Consider the following 20,728-nt stretch of genomic DNA (forward strand, 5'->3'; position numbering starts at 1 on the left):
TGTTTCCCATGGATAAAGTATGTTAGTAGAATTAGCTTTATTCATATCTTGTTTACATCATACATATTATTCTTTTATGCTTTAATAATTTGTGACACTACTTGATTATTCACATGCTTGTTAATAATTATGTTTAAGATTTGGTTGAGATACTTGGGCATTATAGTTCATGAACACATTGGCTCGTCTATTGGTGCAAAGCTTATGATTATCTCTCACATTGTGTGTTATGTTTGATCACTCTTTTTGATGTTGTTATGCTTCTACCTTGCTTGGTACTATTTTATATCTTCATGGTGAGGAAGAGTGGATTGCACGAAGGGTGATTTATGCACAAATGGTATTTCCGTACTTCTTGACATTCTTATTATTACGGCATGATATATATATATATATATATATATATATATATATATATATATATATGTGTGTGTGTGTGCGTGTGTGTGTATGTGTGTGTGTGTGTGTGTGTGTGTGAGAGAGAGAGAGAGAGAGAGAGAGAGAGAGAGATTATCTCTCGCAGGGTATTTTCGTGCTGGTGAGGATGAGAGGTAAATGCACGAAGGGTGTTGCCGTGCTGTTGATAAAATATCTTTTATTCATTTCTCTCATGATGCTGGATTGACTGCGTTATTTTCATAGATGTCGTTTCACCCTCTTGGATTGAATTTTTTAAGAAAGATTTGGTCGTGATATTTGAGAAAATATGATCGTTATTTCTTTTAGTTGATCGTTTTATTATTTCTCGTATTTATTCTTGTTATTTCTCTTTTTTAATGTACAGGTTTATAAGTAGGTGTCTTGTCTTAGCCTCGTCACTTCTTCGTCGAGGTTAGGCTCAACACTTACTGAGTACATGGGGTCGGTTGTATTTGCACTTCTTGTGCAGATTCAAGCATTGGTTCTGCAGAGTCCCGAGAGGTGCTTAGCTTGGACATTTTGGAGACTCGAGGTAGTGCTGCATATCCGTTCGCAGGCACTGGAGTCAGTTCATTATCTTCGCTGTTGTTTATTTGTATCAGACAATATTGTATTCATTTCAAACTTTGTATTTAGTATTCCATAGAGCTCATGCACTCAGTGATACCAGTCTTGGAAAGTTGTGTAGATAGTTGTGATGGTATTAGACTTATTATGTATTTTCCAAAGCTTATTCTCTTTATTTATGATATTTATGGTGTTGAATATCTAGTTTTGCTTCTTTATTTTGCTGGTAAGTATTGGATTGCCTAGCAAGTAAAGTTAGGCGCTATCACGATTGACCTCTTGACTGGAATTTGGGGCCGTGACAGTAACTCTGTTTTGTAGTTGTATTTTTCACCGTTGTATTCCTATTCTTAGTAGCTCACGCCTTGTGACACTAATTCTTAGGATAGTTTGTATTAAATTCTGCATTTTAATTTTATTATTATATGATGATCTTTTGCTTGACTTATAATTGTGTTGGTTGGTTCGCCTAAACGGTTGCGTTAAATGCAATCACGACTTAGTGGGATTTGGGTCCTACCAGATATCTTAGGTGATCTTACATTCGTATACAGGAGGAATCCTCTTTCATCTAATCTAGGAGAAGATAGATGCACATGTACAAAAAACCCATTTTTCGTAAGGGCATGAGCCTGTACGTTCATACCCCCATGGAAAATGAGGAGGTAAGGAACTATTTCCCCTCGTTGTACAGCTCTTTTCTTCCAAATATACAGGTATGAGTGCAGAGTGAGCCACCATAAGCTAGATTTAACAAAAAGAAAAAGACAAAAAGTTTAAATGAAATCTTTGCTATTTCGACGAGGCTTTGGAAATTTTAATAATCTCCTTCCATCTCCAACAATTTTCAGATCTTGCATTACATGTCCACGCCTGGATGACTGAGGGTTCCCTCTTGTACTCTTGTTGCATTACACAGTGTCCATTTCTACTGATGAAGAATGGAATCCATTTTTTTCTCTCATTTTAATAGATGCATGAGGTGCCCACCCTGGTTTTGCAGGGAAAAGAGGAGGAATTAGAAAATAACTAGCATTGTTAACACTGAACTAAGAGAATCACAATGATGAATTCCATTGTTGGAGACTTTAGCACGTACCATTGATATCATGAGGGAATGGGAAGAAAAGCAGGTAGCATAACGAGGCAACCACGGTTCCTGAAACAAAAATTTAATGAGATGCTTCACAGCACTAAAGGGTAGCCCGGTGCATTAAGTTCCCGCTATATGCGGGGTTCGAGGAAGGGCCGGACCATAAGGGTCTATTGTACGCAGCCTTAGCCTGGATTTCTGCAAGAGGTTATTTCTACCGCTCGAACCCATGACCTCCTGGTCACATGACAGTAGCTTTATCAGATGCTTCACAGCTCTATTTCTCATAATAGGCATAGCCAGAATTTGACAATTGAAAGGCACAGTATACAAGATTAAGTTCATGCACTGACAGTCTAAAGGTTTTTCACACTATCAGGTGATTTAGCCAACGAAAGGCAATGTCCATAAGTTGGCAACCTGCTACAACTGGTTACATGATACTAATAGTAAATGTTCAAAATTATCAGGTATACGAGCTAAATTTGGTTTCAAAACAATATATCAAAGTAGTGAATCCGTACAAGCACAGGATAGTTGAACCAACCTATAATGGATCCAGTGAATACATCTGTCCAGTGATGCCAATAGTCATCAACCCGAGAAATTCCGACTAATGCAGCAAACAGTAAAGGAAGCAGAACAATGCAGAGTTTTGCAGCATGGCCTCTTCTGTCAAAAGCCTTCACTTTTCCGCACAGGTACCACGAGAGGAACGCAAGACCAGCAAAGGACCCTATATTTTGTCAACCAAAAACTTACTAACCATTATTAACTGAAATTAGAAAAAGAACAACAAAAACGAAGACTGAGGAAAAAACAGAAAACTACTGACATGAGGTATGTCCACTGGGAAAGCTTTTATATCCTTCTTTCACAATATTTGGGTCTCCATGACACTTAACATCCCCATTAGTTTGAAAAGCCTGCGCATGAATTGGGAAATGTATCTTTAAGCAAAATTCGTTTTAAGAGTTGAAAACAAACTTTTTAAGTGTTATGTTATGACAAGCTCGCAATAAAAGACGCACAACCAATCCTACAGTGTAAAAGAAGAAACATTATACAAGGTTTGGCTGATATGTACATGTTCTTGGGCAAAACAAAGAGAAAATTCTACTATGATGAAAGCAAGGCAATACAATCTCACGAAATCTTGACTTCTGTTCCTAGCACAGACCTCACATAATATTCACTTAGGTGGTACCACAGACAATTTTCAGTTTCATAATTTGGACCCCGTGAAAACAATTATCTACATTTCAAGCCACATTAATATTATGCTAAAGTATGAAAAAGGAGAACATACCTCAACTCCATCAGGGAAGCACCTATAGTAGAAATTTGGACGTGGACGACCAACAGCATCTTTGATACTATCGGTGATTACTGCAGCCACTAGAACAGAATAAAAGACACCTACACTTGCAAGAGCAAACTGGTCAATTTCTTAGTATTAGCTAGAACTAAAATCCAAACAATAAGAGACTGCTTTTTTCCTTATAAACATCAAGAAAGCTCACCCAATATCGCATGATGCAGATCATAAACATCCCTCCTGTAGTGATAGTAAATGAGAAATACTGTGCATGGCAGAACTACTGCAAAGATCTGTTATAGTGGGAATTAAAATGATCAAAACAGTAAGGGAGAAAAAATTAAAAAAAAAATGAAATACTCGTTTCTACCACAAGGCAGAAGATTGTAAAAGAGGGACTATAATCGATTGGAGGTAAAGGAATTATTGAGCTTTTAAAGCCATAAAAGTAGTACAGTTTAACTTCAATACACTATTGGCAGTGTAGAACTTTTCTATGCTATCAGGTCACATTAAAGGTAGCTACAAGTAATAATCCATAATAAGTGAGATTAATAACTGACAATATGAAAATTATTCACACAATTATTATATATAAGTTAAATACAAAGCAAACACGTACAGGAACGGCCCACATTGGTATTGTGTCGTGCTCTTTGAAGGGAAATTTCAGATCTTCTAACATTTTTGCATTAGTGTAGCGATTGAAAGGCTGAATGTAGTTTAAGAAGCCATCCATTGCAACAAGCACAATTAAAATCAACCAGTCACATCTGTGCTTTTTGGCCACCTTAGCCCCATGGGATCTCACCGTGTGCCCTCCAAACTCTATTTCCGGCATCTTCACCCGTATTATTCTGTTCCAAAATCATCAACATGAACAAGGAAGTTATGAGTGGATAACATAAATGTTGCTAAAAAAAATGAGGCATTATGAAAATTCCAAGGGCGACATAACATTCTTCAAATTCAACAATTTCTTGAATTATCATTTTGTATCATCAAGGAAAATCACCAAAAATGTTTAAATTGGAATCTTTAAATCGTTTTAAGGATGCTGTTTATGCATGAACAGTATGTATAATCAATGGCAAAAGAGAGATTGGGTAGATTCACTTAAGGCTTTTAAGACTAATTAAAATATGAATGTCGCCTAGCTGGCAACAAATTAAGAATGAAAGACATTCATCAAAAGTTATTCGACATGATCGTCAATGTAGCAAAGAACATATAACAATGATGTAAATTTCTTAGAAAGACGAGACCTAGGATAATTTCTTAGAAAATCATTAAAATGTGTGTATGTAAAAAAGGAGTAGGAAGAGAACCTTTTCATTCAAGGTACAGAATTGCCGGAAGAACTGAAGAGAAAGACGGAAAGAGATAGTTCAGAGGCTAGAAGTTGCCTTTTTATATGTACACAAAAAAAAATGCAAATTGAATAGAAGGAGAGGGCGATGTATTCCTGGGTTGGGGAGCTTTTCCTTTCCAGGAACACATGCAATTGGAAGGGACAAACGTTCTTTGGTGTATTAAGACGCTCGTTTATTTCATTTTGACCTCTAATAAAAACAACGGGTCACAGGCAACTGGAATTGTTGTACACAAAAGTATTGAGCGTCAATAACTTGACAAACAAACCAAATCTTAAGTCTTAACGATACATTTAGGGTGTGTTTGGTATAAAAGAAAATATTTTCTAATTTTTTCATGTTTGATTGGTTTAAATATTTAAATTTTTTTTTTTTAATGAACTCATTTTTCTCTAATCGGAAAAAAATGACTTCCCTATCAAAATGAGGGAAAACATTTTTCATAACTTTTTTTCAACATCCCCACCTCACCCCTTTACCTCCACCACCCAAACCCCACCCACAATCCCACCTCCTTTCTTCCCTCCCAACCACCCTCTGCCAACCCCGGCACCCCTACCCTTGCCACCACCAATCCGGCCCTTAAACCCCGGCCTACCACCCTCTCCGACCCTTACCCATTTCATCTTTCATAGTGTTTGCCTAAATTATATATTATTCAAAAAAAAAAAATTGCTACCTAACCAAACACGAGAATATAAGTATCAAAACTACTTATTTTTCAAGAAAAATATTTTCCTTCGTACCAAACACACCTTAAGGAGAATATTAAGTGTAATTAATTTCGTTAGTTGTTAAAGCAAAATTCCCTATTAGTATAATTCTAAAACTAGTATTCATAATTTAAAGTAGATATATAAAATTAGCAAAAAATATTTGCCAGGTCAACTATGGCTAGTTAATAAAGAACTCATCCTAGCTAAGAGTGAGGAAATCCTTCTTCGATTTTTTTCGAAGTACCCTCCTTTTTTATTTTGACAATTGATATCCTCTAGGCACTTTTCGTATTTGAAGTTTCGTACTATTAAGATTGACTATATGAGAGAGTGGCTAATATGGTAAAAGAACAAATCAACCATACTTTTTGGACCCTTTTTTTTAAGTTGGAATTCAACTCCCAGCAGAACGAATTACAGTTAATGGAATAAATATTTTTATAGGAGTGTAAATTAATATCGATTTTTATACTGAAATCTTTTTTTTAGTTTTCATAACCGTCGACCCCCTTTCTGTGTGGTATTATCCATCAAACATGCATGTGTTAGCGTCTATTAAAAGAAAATATGAATGTAGACTTAAATGATTCGCTAATTGTTGGACGGGAAGTGATCTATTTGAATTCCGGAGAACTACTTATGTTGACTGTCAACTTTTGGTAACGAAATTAGACCAACTTCTCAATTTCAAAAGGTTGTTGAAGTCAACAATTTTCAATCACTGCCGAATGGATTCAAATTATAAACACTATTAGAGTAAAAAATTAATTAATTAGTATTCTTCCGTTCCAATTATGTGATAATGTTTGTCTGGGTATGAACTTTTGAAACTTATGATTTAAAACAAATATATTTGTGTGCCTGTAAATTACTTAATTAAGGGTAAAGCAAAAAATTCTAAAGATAGAATTATTTCTAAATATGAAAATGTAACATTCTTTATTGCATTAACTAAAAAGAAAAGAGTGATCCACATAAATTAGTACAGAGAAAGTATACTTTAATCGGTTTTTGGAGGTAACTTATTATTACACGTAAAGTTGCCCATAAAAATCACGCACTCATAGCAGGTCTCACATGGAGGCTCTTCTTGGGCCTCCACGCTGATTACCAAGTACGCCAAGAAACCAAACTTCGCAAACTATTCCTTCATTTGGGAAACATACTCCGGGGTTGGAACATTTGTTCCAACTTCCAAGGGACTAGGCTGGCTCGTTGGCTTTGGGATTCCTCTTGGATCCCCAACTCCCGTGCCACCATACATGGTTCCTCACTATCCCTGAACAACAACTCATAGTGGCAAATCTTTGGGAAGATGGCCATTGGAACTGACAAAAATATTTTTTCACTCTCCCCCAAGTTATTCCCAATCAAGGATCATAATGACACCTAACACCACTTGCCTAATAACAGAAATAAAAAGGCAATACTTTTTAAAAAAAAATAAAATTTACGTCGTTAGGAGGCGCCATTCTTCTATTGATCACCAAAAAGTTACATCAGAAACAGAGGAGTATATCAACCAATCCTTTATTAAGAAGGTTTGTGGTAGCCTCAAAAAACCATATAAAATTTCAGGCTATTCTAAGTTGCATATTGGCACTCTCTAGACTATGTACATATTCATATGGTCAAATATAAGGTTGGTTCCTTGTATATTTGCCCCAGTTATCCAGCAAAACGTTACCAGTAATTAGCACCTATCAAACCAATTTATACGAGCATGTTTCTCCTTTTCTTATGCCTTATTGATGCCATTTCGGCCTTGTCCAGAAGATAAGAACCAACTGCATGTCTAGGAAACTCCCTTAGTGAAAAGAAAAAAGAGTTATCTTCCTGAATACACCGTTTAGCAAGAGCATCTGCAACTTGGTTGGCCTCCCGATAGCAATGTTGGATTTTACTATTAACATGTTGGAGAAGTTGCCTAATGTTCAAAATGATGTCCTGCATATGCCAAGCTACTTTCGTATTCCCTTTAATCATATTGATCACCACTGTGGAGTCACACTCAAGATAGATATTTTGATAGCTTTGTGAGATGCACCACTTCACTCCTAGCCAAGCTGCCTTAGTGTTCGCCCAAGTGAAGTTTGTTTTGATGATTGATAAAAGAACTCAAGCATGAACCAGGTCCATACACAGTGTACACAGTAACGAACAGAATTCAAGCATAAGAGATGTACGTGAAGGAGATAAGATCAAGTTGTTATATCTGATATCTCCTGATCAAAAAGGTCGCATAAATGATAAGGAGAATGACTCCTTACTCGAAGAGAACGTTATCCAAGATAAGGGAGGAGTTAGAAGTTGAAGATAACTAGAACTCTTCCACCAAGGAAGAGTATAGCATTAGAACTCTAGTTGTTTTTTTATTCTACTAACTCTATATATTGCAGGATGTTCTCATTCTGCAGGTACGCATAAATGTTGAAGTTAAACGTGAGTTGAGAGCAAAATAGCAAGGCATTTTACAAACAATTCTTGTATGATTCAAGTGTGCGAACCTAAAGCTATATGAACCAGATAGAAGAACCAGTTCCAAGTGTCTGTCTTTTATTCTAGATTCATTGTAGAAGGTATTTTCAAATTGTACCTTTCAACTTTATCTAGAGGCAATTGTATTAGGTACTCTCATTATTCAAGTTAGTGTTAATTTGAAGTTGTCGTATCAGTTAGAGGTTGGTTGCCACAATGGGATTAGAGGTAATCCTTAGGTTTATAAAAAACTTTGTAAATGCTGTTTTGGCTTAGTGATTTAGTGAAGTGTTGGGAAAAATCCTATTAAGTAGTAGGTCGTGGTTTTTTCACTTTTTGAGCCGGGTATTTTCCACGTATAATACGCGTGTCCTTTACTTTTCGCATTTACTATTTCCGTAACAGTAGTATAAGAAACACTTAGAAGAACCAGGTCCTTCTATAATCAGTGCACGGGAAAATTGAACACCATACAAATTACTCCCTCCCCCCTCTTGTGTGGCATTGAAGTATAAAATATCAATTAGTATCAGAATAGGTTCTCCTTGAAGAGGATTACACCTTAGGAGAAGATCAACATGAGTGCACCACCTGGAAACTGGGAATGGCAATCCACTGCTAGGCCACTACTCTTTAACGGCCAATACTACTCTTGGTGAAAAAACAGGATGAGAGATCACATTATAGGAGAGGACTATAAGATAAATGCTGAAGGAGTAGAGGTGCCAAAGACAAGAGCGGATTTCACTGCTGAGGACTTGAAGAAATGGGAGAAGAATGCTAAAGCCAAGAAATGGCTTATTTGTGGACTTGGTCCAGATGAGTACAGTAGAATCCAAAGCTGTACCAATGCTAAGAAAATTTGGGACACATTGCAAGTGACTCGTGAAGGAACGCCTCGGGTGAAGAGATCCAGAGGAACTTTACTGTATTCTCAATATGAGAACTTTTCTATAAAGGAAGGAGAAACCATTCAAGAGATGTACACAAGGTTCACTACATTGACAAATGAACTATAGTCTCTTGGAAAGATTATTCCTGAAGAAGATAGATTCGAGAAGATACTAACTAGCGTTTTGCCTATCACTTGGGAGAGCAAAATCACTGTCATTCAGGAATCAAAGAATATTTTCACTCTCCCACTAGATGAATTAATTGGAAATCTCATTGCCTACGAAATTAGGAGACAAACCATGAAATCAGATGTACCTAAGAAGGAAATGAGCTTGGCACTCAGAATCACTAAAGGTTCTAATCTAGAAGATGATGAAATGGCTATGATCACCAAGGACTTCAAGAAGTACCTGAGGAGAGAAAAAGGCTCTTCAAGAAGTGGATACTATAGCAAGTCAAAAGCTCCTGAGAAGGAAACCAATGATGGATGCCATAAGTGTGGAAAGACTGATCACCACATCAAAAATTGTCCTCTGTGGGAAATTGAAGAGCTAAACGAAGGAACAGGAAGAAGAAACAGGTTCAACCCAAGAAAAGCAACAACAAAGGATCAACCAAGGCTATGGTCGCTTCTTAGGGAGAAAGCTCAGATAAAAGCTCAGATGATGACGATGAGGATGAACAAGCACTTATGGCCATTGGATAATCTGATGAAGAAACTGAGGTAAGTGTAATTCATCTCAAAGACAAGATTAAATTGGTGTCTAAAGAAAGGTTATCTAAGTTACTTCTAGAACTAATTGATGAATATGAGGATGTAAACAATGAAAAGGAACAATAGTCTAAAGAATGTGTGATTTTGAAGGCTAAGTGCAAAAACCTGGAACTTAGGGTTAGTGAAACTGTAAGTGAAATTATTGTGTTGAAGAACCAGGTTCATGCACTTGACTCAACTATCCTAGAGCTTAGATCTGAAAATCTAAAACTAAAATTAGGAACTAGGAAAAAAGATAGTTGATCACATACAACTCACTCTAGAAGAAAATGTATGAAAAATGAAAGATGAGTTGTATAAAAGGGATGAGTAGATAAGAATCATAAAGGAGGATCTAAGCAAGGTCAAGCATGAGCTAGACATAACTTTTAAATGGAACATGTCCTACGATGAACTTTCATGGCTACACGGACACCATAGTAGCAACAGAAGAGGACTTGGCTTTGGGAACCTGGCACCTAAGTGGGATCCCAAAAGCAAGTACCTCACACTTCCTGAGAACAAGATTTGCACACACTGTGGTAAAATAGGTCACTATAAAAGTGAATGCACTGCAAAGGAAAGGCAAGTCAAAAGAACAAAGAATTTGTTCAAGGGAAGAATAGGCTACCGAGTTGGGCTAAAAAGAATTTGATTCATCCGTTTGCCTATAGAAAGGGACCCAAAATAGTTTGGGTTCCTAAGACTAACCCCTGATTTACTTTTGTAGGTCCAAGTGAAGGAGAACAACCAAATATGATACATGGATAGTGGTTGCTCAAAGCACATGACATGAAACAAGAACCAGTTCCTTTCACTTGAGGACCTTAAAGGAGGTAATGTCTCCTTTGGAAATGGAAAAAAAGGTGAGATCATTGGGGTTGAAAAAGTAGGTTAGACTGATTCTCACTCTATTGAGAGCGTCTATTTGATAGATGGACTGAAATATAATCTAATAAGTATATCAAAATTGTGTGATAGAGGTAACATGGTAGCCTTTATCTCTACAAAATACTTTGTGATTAATCTTACCACTAACAAGATAGTTTTGTAGGGAAAAAGAGTGAACAACATATATGTTGTAGATCTGTTCACACTTTCAGAAAATGAACTCACTTGCCTAAGTGTGTTGGATAATTATCCCCTTCTTTGGCACAAGAGACTTGGACATGCCAGTCTAAGTCAACTCAACAAACTAGTCTCCAAGGACTTGGTGATAGGGCTTCCTAATATTAAGTTCAAGTAAGATAAAGTTTGTGAGGCTTGTGCAAGGGGGAAGCAGGTAAGATCCTCTTTCAAAAGCAAGAAAGTGGTAATCACCACCAGGACAATGGAATTGATCCATATGGATCTTTGTGGACCAATGAGAATATTGAGTAGAGGTGGTAAGAGATATGTGATGGTTCTTGTTGATGATTACTCTAGGTTTACTTGGACATTAATTTTAACATCTAAAGATGAAGCATTTGACATGTTTACTTCTTTTGTTGGAAAAACTCAGAAACAACTAGGTAATCAACTTGCATCAATTAGGTCTGATCATGGTACTGAATTTGAAAATGCTAAATTTGCTGAATTTTGTGATGAGCATGGCATAAATCATAATTTTTTGGCCCCTTAGACTCCACAATAAAATGGAGTAGTTGAAAAAAAGAATAGAACATTGGAAGAAATGGCAAGGACTATGCTTCTTTCTAGTAAACTGTCCCATAGTTTCTGGGCAGAAGCTATGAACACTGCATGTTACATCATAAATAGGTGCATGACTAGACCTTTTGTTGAGAAGACTCCCTATGAGTTACTTAAAGGGAGAAAGCCAAATATATCCTATCTTATGACATTTGGATGCAAGTGCTTTGTGCACAATAATGGTAAGAACTCCCTAGGTAAGTTTCATCCCAGAAGTGATGAGGGAGTATTTTTGGGATATTCTTCACATAGTAAAGCTCATAAGATTTATAACAAAATAACTATATTTGTAGAAGAAAGTGTACATGCGATTTTTGATGAAACTAACATTCTTTCTGAGAGACATGAACTTGATGATGAAGCAATTGGGCTGGTAAGAAACTCAAATGAAATCACAGCCCAGACTGAAGCTGCATCAGAGGAAGGAACAGGGGATGGAACAAGTCCTTCCACCTAGGGCAACTTGACAGGGGGAACTGAACAAAGAGGAACTGATCCTTAAACCTCGAGGGAACCTGTCCATGAACATGTTCCTCGGCAACAAAACATTGAAGGAACGTATAAGGGAAATCGTCTAGTTGTGAAACCTTACAAGTATTAAAGTTCTCATCCCATTGAGAACATAATTACTGATCCAACCTCTGGAATCAAAACCAGATCTTCTTTGAAGAATCTTTGTGCTTTTGATGCCTTTTTATCTTTTATTGAACCTAAAAATATTGTTGAGGCTTTGCAGGATGCAGACTGGGTGAATGCAATCCAAGATGAACTCAACCAATTTGAAAGAAGTCAAATTTGGCATCCGATACCAAGACCCAAGGACAGAACAGTAATTGGCATAAAATGGGTCTTCAGTAACAAACTTAACAAAGATGGAACAATTACAAGGAACAAGGCAAGACTGGTGGTTCAAGGATATAGTCAAGAGGAGGGAATAGACTATGATGAGACTTTTGCTCCAGTTGCAAGATTGGAGGCAATTAGACTCCTTATAGCCTTTGCTGCTTATATGGAATTCACTCTCCATCAGATTGATGTCAAAAGTGCTTTCCTCAATGGCTATCAAGAGGAAGGAGTGTTTGTCAAGCAACCTCCAGGCTTTGAAAGCAAGGAATGTCATGATCATATGTACAAGCTTGACAAGGCACTTTATTGGCTCAATCAGGCTCCAAGAGCATGGTATTAAAGATTATCAAAATTCTTGCTTGAGCATGGCTACAAGAGAGGTAAAATTGACAATAATTTATTCTTGAAATAAAAAGGTAAAGATCTCTTGGTAGTTCAGATATATGTTGATGCTGATTATGTAGGTTTTCTTGTGGATAGAAAGAGCATCTCATGTATGGTACACATTCTTGGCTCATGTCTTGTTTCTTGGGCCACCAAAAAGAAAACTTTTGTTGCCTTATCTACTGCTGAAGCTGAGTATGTTGTTGCTTCCTCATGTTATGCTCAATTATTGTGGATCAAACAACAATTAATGGACTTTGGAATTAATGTAGGTTGTATTCCCATCTTTTGTGATAATACCATTGGAATTAGTATGACCAAGAACCCGGTTCATCACAAAAGAACTAATCACATAGATGTTAGGCATTATTTTTTGAGGGACAACTATGAAAAGGGTTTAATCACTGTAGAATTTTGTGCTACTGACAAGCAAATAGCTGACATCTTCACAAAAGCTCTAAGTAGAGATCAGTTTGAAAGGAACGGGTTTGAATTAGGGATGATTAAGATCACCTAAAAGGAACCAGTCCTAACTAAAAAAAAAAAAATTGGTTAGAAAATCTGTGAATTCTTGTACTTAATTAGATTAGATTTTGCTCAGTCTCATACTTTCATCTGTATACTCTTGTGCCATGTGATAAAATTTTCCATTAATCTCTAATGATATTATCTTTATTTTCTTGGAAATTTCAGACTTACACAAGAGATTTCTCAGTGAAGAACCTGGTTCATCAAGATTACATGGTACGCATTCTCTACTCAACATATTTTGAAATAATTATATTTGGATTATGATCAAATGGAGAGTCCCAATTAATCCTAACCTCCTTGAGCTTATCTGTGACGAAATGAACCAGTTTCATTCAAAAGCATCCCAAAAACTCAATAAGTGCCTAGATTCTAGGGATAGTCATAAACATCTCTTCAAAATGACTCTCAGTTAGATTAGACCTTTGAAAAAGTGAGTGAGGGTGATCGAAGTGATGTGAGGGGAATGGAAAAATAAGTGGATGAATCTCCACCCACTCCTGTTGGTTTGACTGAAGAAACAGAAACTATGGTAGTATGGAGTGGGGAATCTGCTGGAGGAGAACAAGAACGTGTGAAAGAAAAAGAGGACAGTGGGTCTGGAGAAGCAGCTGAGGGGCTGGTTTGGTTGAGGAAGAGGTTCCAAGAACCTATTCCATCTATGCAGGAAACTCTCGAGAACCTACTGAGAAAGGTGTCTGACAGTTACAATCCTAAAAAGAAAAGAGGCTTAGGAGTTAAAGTCCCTGGTACTGCTAGGGAAAACAAGAAGAGAAAGGCGGACTCTTCTATCCCTGCAGAGGCTTCTCCTACAAAAGGAAGGGCTACAATGAGCGAGAAGAAGCAAAGTGAGGCTGAACTGGAAAAAAGGCCCTCGAAGAAAGTAAGAGAAAAGTTGCTTCTAAGGGAAAGAAGAAGGTGGTTGAACCTGTTGAGGCAGTTAAAATTCAACACTTCCACAAAGAAGTCTGTTTCAAAGACAAAGTCTACAGGGCCCTCTACCTTGGCTAAAAGAACCAGGTCTGCCTTGAAGTCCAAAAAAGTGAAAGTAGTGGAAGAAGAAGAATGGAGTGGAGAAGAAGAAGAAGAATCTGATGCAGAGAAGGACAAGATGGTTAAGTTTGGAAAAAGAACCATCTTGAAAGGTAGACTCCTCAGGAACTTGGAGGAGGAAGGCATGGTGATGCTACTGGAAAAGTTACAACTGCAGCGTTTGAATGACATGGTCCTCCAGATGGACGGAAAGTTTGCCAAAACTAAAATTGTGGAGTTCATGGCAAACTATGAGATCAAAAATGGGAGAGTCACAAGTGTGGTGAAGGGGGTAACAATGAGTTTTGATGAAAAGGAATTGGGAGAAATCTTGGGTGTACCTGCTGCAGGGTACAATGAGTACAAGAAACTCAAATGGCCAAGTCTAGAGAATCTCCCTACTGCCTTTGCCACTACAAGGAAGTTTGGTGACAATAAAGAAGTGCTTGAGCCCAAGGCCATATACAAAAGTGAGATGAAGCCACCCCACAAAGTGTTGCTCGAACTTGTTAACAAAGTTGTGTTGCCTAGGCAGAAAAGGAGGCACATTTCCACATTCATGGACCTAGCCCTTATAGAATATCTGGATTGTGGAAGGCAAATCAATTGGCCTAGATTTATCATCCAGCTTCTCGATAGGGTTCTGACTGGCACCAAAACTCATGCCATACCCTATGGGTTCATTGTCATGGTTGTACTTGCACACTTCAAGGTACCCATCAAGAAATAGGAAGTTGGTACAAGAAAGGATCACTTCGGGGCAAACACTTTGACTGCTTGTGACTATGAAGTCCACAGCATTCCCAAAGAACCTAGTTCATCCAAGAAGGTACCTATGAATAGCAAAGTGCGAGCCTTTGTACAAGAGAGTGGGGCTAAGGATTCTGAAATTGAAAGGATGAAGAAGAGGTTGGGAGAAGTAGAAACTGAGAGAGATGCTCTCAGAACTGAGTTTGCAAAGGAGAAGGGGAAAAATGATGGCATTCTTCATGATATGCTGAAACTGCTTCAAGCCAAGAACCAAGAACATGGTCCTTCCCAGCCTTAAGACCTTCCAAGCCTAGTTAGACAAACCAGTGACCCGGATGGGATTCCTTTTGTTATTTTTGCTCATGATCCAATGTCTTTATTTCTCTTTATGCTTTGTGGATGACTAGTATTAATGTTAATCAACTATTTTTGTGCTCTAACTGTTTGTTGATGCTTCATAGATGGCTAATATCATTAGATTGATAAATGATGCCTGACTCCATGATTGCATTTGAAGTAGTCCCAGTGGCCATGAGTAATTTCTATCAAAATCTGGTTATCTAACATAATTATGCAACTTTTCGATGTTTCCAAAAGGGGGAAGAGGTTGTGCTTTTTTACTTTGGACTATGATGTTTATAACCTAATGAATCTTGTCCTTGATGATTAGTGACTTTAAAATGAAAAGTGTTCTAATCTTGTGCTGATGTTAAGCTGAGTTGAAACCGGGCTTATGCTTATGAGAAGAACAGAGTTTGTCATCATCAAAAAGGGGGAATGTGTTGGCCCAAGTGAAGTTTGTTTTTATGATTGACAAAAGAACTTAACATGAACTAGGTCCATACACAGTATACACAGTCAGAGGTAGAATTCGAGCATAAGGAATGCACATGAAGGAGATAAGCTCAAGTTGTTATATCTAATATCTTCTGATCGAAAAGGTTGCATAAATAATAAGGAGAAGGACTCCTTACTCGAAGAGAACTTTATCCAAGATAAGGGAGGAGTTAGAAGTTGAAGATAACTAGAACTCTTTCACTAAGGAAGAGTATAGTATTAGAACTCAAGTTGTTTCTTATTCTACTAATTCTATATATTACAGGATGTTCTCATTCTACAAGTACGCAGAAACGCTGAAGTTAAACGTGAGTTGAGAGCAAAATAGCAATGCATTTTGCAAACAATTCTTGTGTGATTCAAGTATGCGAACCTGAAGCTACATGAACCAGATAGAAGAACCAGTTCCAAGTGTCTGTCTTTTATTTTAGATTCATTGTAGTAGGTATTTTCAAATTGTACCTTTCAGTTTTATCTAGAGGCAATTGTATTAGGTACTCTGAGTATTCAAGTTAGTGTTAACTTGAAGTTGTCGTAACAGTTAGAGACTGGTTACCACAACGGGATTAGAGGTAATCCTTAGGTTTACAAAGAATTTTGTAAATGATGTTTTGGCTCAGTGATTTAGTGAAGTGATGGGGAAAATCCTACTGAGTAGTAGGTCGTGGTTTTTTTAACTTTTGAGCTGGGTATTTTCCACGTAAAATACACATGTTCTTTACTTTCCGTATTTACTATTTCTGCAACAATAGTATAAGGAACACTTAGAAGAACCAGGTCCTTCTATAATCAGTGCATGCGAAAATTGGACACCACACAAATAACCCTCCTCCCCTTGTGTGGAATTGAAGTATAAAACATCACTTAGCCTCTGTGAAATTGCTATTGCCCCTTCCTAAATAATTTGCAAATGCCGTGATCAAATTACCATCAGAATCTCTAACTATACCTCCAGCCCCCGTTATCCCTTCCCAATTTTGACTGAACGTAAAATAACATGATATCTTAAATAAAATATACAAATTCAGTAAAGTATCGTGAGTCTAGATCCAACGACTGTCTAACACCTCCCAAAAATTGAAATCACTGAGTACATGAGCGTCTACAGAATTATCTATTACAAAGTCTGAAATAAATTATATATTGTTTGAAGCAAATAAACAGTAACAAGACTATAATATAGGTGACTCCAAGGCCTACGAAAGGAACAACAGTGCTACCTCGAGTCTCCACAACCAGCAAGCTAATCTGTCATCGGGGTGCCACTATGTCCAACACCAAAATCTGTACAAGAAGTGCATAAGTGCAGTATAATTACAACCGACCCAATATACTGCATAAGTTTTAAGCCTAATTCCGACGAGATAGTGACGAGACTAAGACAGATACCTACATATAAACCTGTGCAGTTAAGTAATGAGGAAATAACGAGAGATATAACAGTTACGAGAATAGATAATTTAGTAAGTAAATAGCAAAAATTCGTAACAAGTGAGTTAACAAGTGTAATAGAGAGAAACAAAATACTAGTACGAGGAATAATTAATAAATGAAAAGCGACTAAGAAATATAATGACATAACTTCAAATAACACCAAACCGGCCATTCACAGCCACTTAAGTCCAAGAAATTGACAATATCACTAAGAAGCGACATAGTCAAACTCTCAATATGTATAGTAGAAAGCAAGGAATAACAGATATAAATCAAATAGCACGACATCACCCTTTGTGCCTTCACTGTCATCCTCTCATGTACGGCAACACCTTTAGTGCAATTTACTCTTCCTCACCAAGCATAAATATAATAACAAGCACAAAAATATCGTTCGTGCAATTCAGTCTTCATAACAAGCACGAAAACACCCTTCGTGCAATGATATTAGTATATAAACAAATTACAAAAATGTCCTTCGTGCATAATCATTATTCCTCACAAGCACAGAAATACCCTTCTCTACCTCACTAAGCATAAACATGTAAAGAAATACCAAGCAAGGTGGGAGGCGCAAGCAATATCAAGAAGAGTGATCGAACATAATTCGCCATATTAAAATTAGTCATCACTTTGCACCAATAAATAAAATAATATTTTAATAGTCTTGCTACCCATGTCACAATATGCTCAACACGGCTATTAACAAGAATAGGAATAGTCAAGGAGTTATACAATTTAATAAAAGCATTAAAGACATAATACACGAAGCAATACAAAGCCTCTAACAGGAACACAAGAGTGTTATGACATCACCGGTAGCAAGGCCCCGGCTATACCTCAAAATGCTATGTACAAAATAAAGGATAAAAGATATAGGACCTCGAAATGAAGTGGGGCTCACCAAATCAGCTGAGGAGAGGGTGTGCTGCTATCACTAATCAATACCACCTGCTATAGAACCACCTGTATCCATTAAAGATGCAGCACCTCCGGCAAAATGGATATTAGTACATATGGAATAGTACTAGTATGTAAAACTAAACACCCTCACAATAGAACGAGCAACAGTAAACGGAAAATAAAACATGAAATCAATAAAAGACTCAAAAAGTATCAAGGTGTCAAGTTAAAGTTCAAATAGGTCTTGGTAATTTAAGTTGGGAGATCTTTAGCACCGATACGTCACCGTGTTTTAGCACGGAGTCCGATTTCAGCCCGACCGGCTAAGCCGTCTCACTCCGAGACGTACACTCACAATACCACCATGTCCGCAGCATGGCGTCTGATCTTCTATTTTTGGGAAGGTTAAACTAAAAATCTTATAATTGTATCATTTGTTCCACTTTAACTATGACTATACAACATAATGTTTTGAAGACTTGTTAATGATGTAACTAATGGAAATGAACTGGTGTTGTTCACATGACTTCTTACTGACTAATTAATGAAATGCATTCTTCTCTTTATTTGTGGGTGAGTTGGGTAGACGGCACTGTTCATGCTTGCTCGACCGGGGTAACTCTGTTGAGCATCAGTCGCGCTCCCCGAGGTCGGGGCGTGACAAACTTGGTATCATAGCCTAAGGTTTTAAAGTGTCGTGGTATGTCTCAGAGTCGTGTCTAGTAGAGTCTTTCTTATCGATGTCTTGTCGACCACATCTATAAGTAGGAGGCTACTTTGGCACTTAAGAATAATACTCTTCTTTGATATTCTAGATCGTGCGATAAAGCCAATTGTAAGATTGTTCCTCCTTTAGCTAGTGTTCACAGGTACTGATCTTGAAGAGGACCCCCAAGACTTCATTGATGAGATGCACAAGACTCTCTGAGTTATGCGTGCTACTGAGACAGAGGGAGCAGATTCGACCTCCTACCACCTGAAAGGGGTGGCCTATTCTTGGTTTGAAATATGGGAGGACTCCCGTGAGGAGGGAAGCCCTCCGGCGAGATGGAGTGAGTTTGTCGATGCTTTTATTGATCATTTCTTGCCTGCCAAGACTAAGGCAGCCCGTGCCGTGGAGTTTGAGAATCTGAAATAGGGGAGCATGAGTGTGTGGGAGTATCATATGAGATTCACGCCCCTGTCCAAATATGCCATCTACATGTTGCCCACTATGGAGGATAGAGGGCCATAGCCCCTTAGTTATTAATGAGGATGCTACAACTGTCTTGAGTTCTGATATGAACTATGGTAAGATGGTGGCATTTACTCAAGCTACAGAGACCCGAATATTGAAGAATAGAATGGAGTGAGAGAGTAGCAACAGGACCCGGTCAGCGGGGAACTTCAGTGGTACTTCTGGTGGTTGTGGTGGTGGTAGGACAGCTTTCAGGGGAGGTTCATCAGGGCCGTCCTACTCTTTTGCTCAGTCTTCAGTCAGTGCACCGCCATCGGGGCCCAGTCAGCAGCAGAGGAACCGATTTAGGCCCAGCCAGGATAACAGGGGATCCCACCAGCAGGGTCGGTTTGGTGGGAGATTTCAGCAGCAACGGAGGCCCCCATGCCCTAGGTGTGGGAAAATGCACTCTAGGGCCTGTTACATGGACCAGCCCATATGATACGGTTGTGGTATGAGGGGTAACATTTAGAGCGATTGTGGTTCGTCTCACCAGAGCATGGGCAGAGGTTTAGCACAGCCAGCCAGTTCTACAGCTACTACATCTGCAGCACATCCTCCAGCTCAAGGTACCCCAAAAATCGCTGGGCGTGGTGCAGTTAGGGGTGGCACACAGAGTTCGGGAGGACCTAGTCGTTTCTATGCTATAAGGGGTCGCCAGAGTTCAGAGTCTTCTCCAGACGTTGTCACAGGTATATTGACTGTCCACTCTCATGATGTGTATGCTCTTATTGATCTCGGTTCCACTTTGTCCTATATTACTCCCTATGTTGCTAAGGGATTTGGGACAGAACCGGAACAGCTCCATGAGCCGTTCTCTGTATCTACTCCGGTTGGTGAGTCTATCATGGCCGCACGGGTTTATAGGGATTGTGTTGTCATGGTACGTGGTCGCGACACCATGGACGATCTCATTGAAGTGGGGATGGTTGATTTTGATGTAATAATGGGAATGGATTTGCTTTATTCATGTTTTGCGAAGCTTGACTGTCGAACCAGAATCGTTAGGTTTGAATTCCCAAATGAGTCAGTAATTGAATGGAAGGGGGATGATGTGGTGCCGAAGTGTGGGTTTATTTCTTACCTTAAGGCCACAAAGATGATTAACAAAGGGTGTATTTACCATTTGGTCTGGGTTATGGACACCGATGTTGAGGCACCTACATTTGAGTCCGTGCCTGTTGTGAATGAATTTCTGAAGGTCTTTTCGGATGAGCTCCCTGGGATCCTGCCAGATAGGGAGATTCATTTTGGGATTGATGTGATGCCAGGCACGCAGCCTATATCTATTCCACCCTACAGAATGGCACCGACAGAATTGAAAGAGTTAAAAGAACAATTAAAAGATTTGTTAGAAAAGAGTTTCATCCGGCCGAGTATGTCGCCTTGGGGTGAACTGGTCCTCTTTGTAAGAAAGATAGATGGGTCATTAAGGATGTATATTGAATATCGACATCTCAACAAGGTTACAATAAAAAATAGGTACCCACTGCCAA

At 38.2% G+C, this 20,728-nt stretch overlaps 1 protein-coding gene across 2 annotated transcripts; it reads right to left on the bottom strand.

The window, feature by feature from the left end:
• Positions 1-1,586: 1,586 nt before the first annotated feature.
• Positions 1,587-4,938, bottom strand: LOC104114724 (probable lipid phosphate phosphatase 4). Of its 2 annotated transcripts, XM_009625237.4 has the most exons (9): positions 4,727-4,938; positions 4,021-4,255; positions 3,604-3,691; positions 3,390-3,499; positions 2,916-3,006; positions 2,628-2,816; positions 2,087-2,146; positions 1,859-1,978; positions 1,587-1,822 (listed from the first exon to the last, which is right to left on the bottom strand). In XM_009625237.4, the coding sequence occupies exons 1-8, from the start codon at positions 4,732-4,734 to the stop codon at positions 1,899-1,901; spliced, it is 861 nt and encodes a 286-aa protein (XP_009623532.1). In that variant the 5' UTR covers positions 4,735-4,938; the 3' UTR covers positions 1,587-1,822; positions 1,859-1,898. The 2 variants fall into 2 exon arrangements, with proteins under 2 accessions (XP_009623532.1, XP_009623531.1); XM_009625236.4 differs by having other exon boundaries at positions 1,587-1,978.
• Between the last annotated feature and the right edge of the window lie 15,790 nt (positions 4,939-20,728).

This window comes from Nicotiana tomentosiformis, chromosome 4 (assembly GCF_000390325.3).
Source record: "Nicotiana tomentosiformis chromosome 4, ASM39032v3, whole genome shotgun sequence".
Lineage (NCBI taxonomy): Eukaryota > Viridiplantae > Streptophyta > Magnoliopsida > Solanales > Solanaceae > Nicotiana > Nicotiana tomentosiformis.

Coding starts and splice junctions, on each gene's coding strand:
- LOC104114724 (XM_009625237.4), bottom strand. Junction 3,692..4,020: donor TACCAATGTGGGCCGTTCCT/GTACGTGTTTGC, acceptor CCACTATAACAG/ATCTTTGCAGTAGTTCTGCC. Junction 3,500..3,603: donor TCTGCATCATGCGATATTGG/GTGAGCTTTCTT, acceptor TTGCAAGTGTAG/GTGTCTTTTATTCTGTTCTA.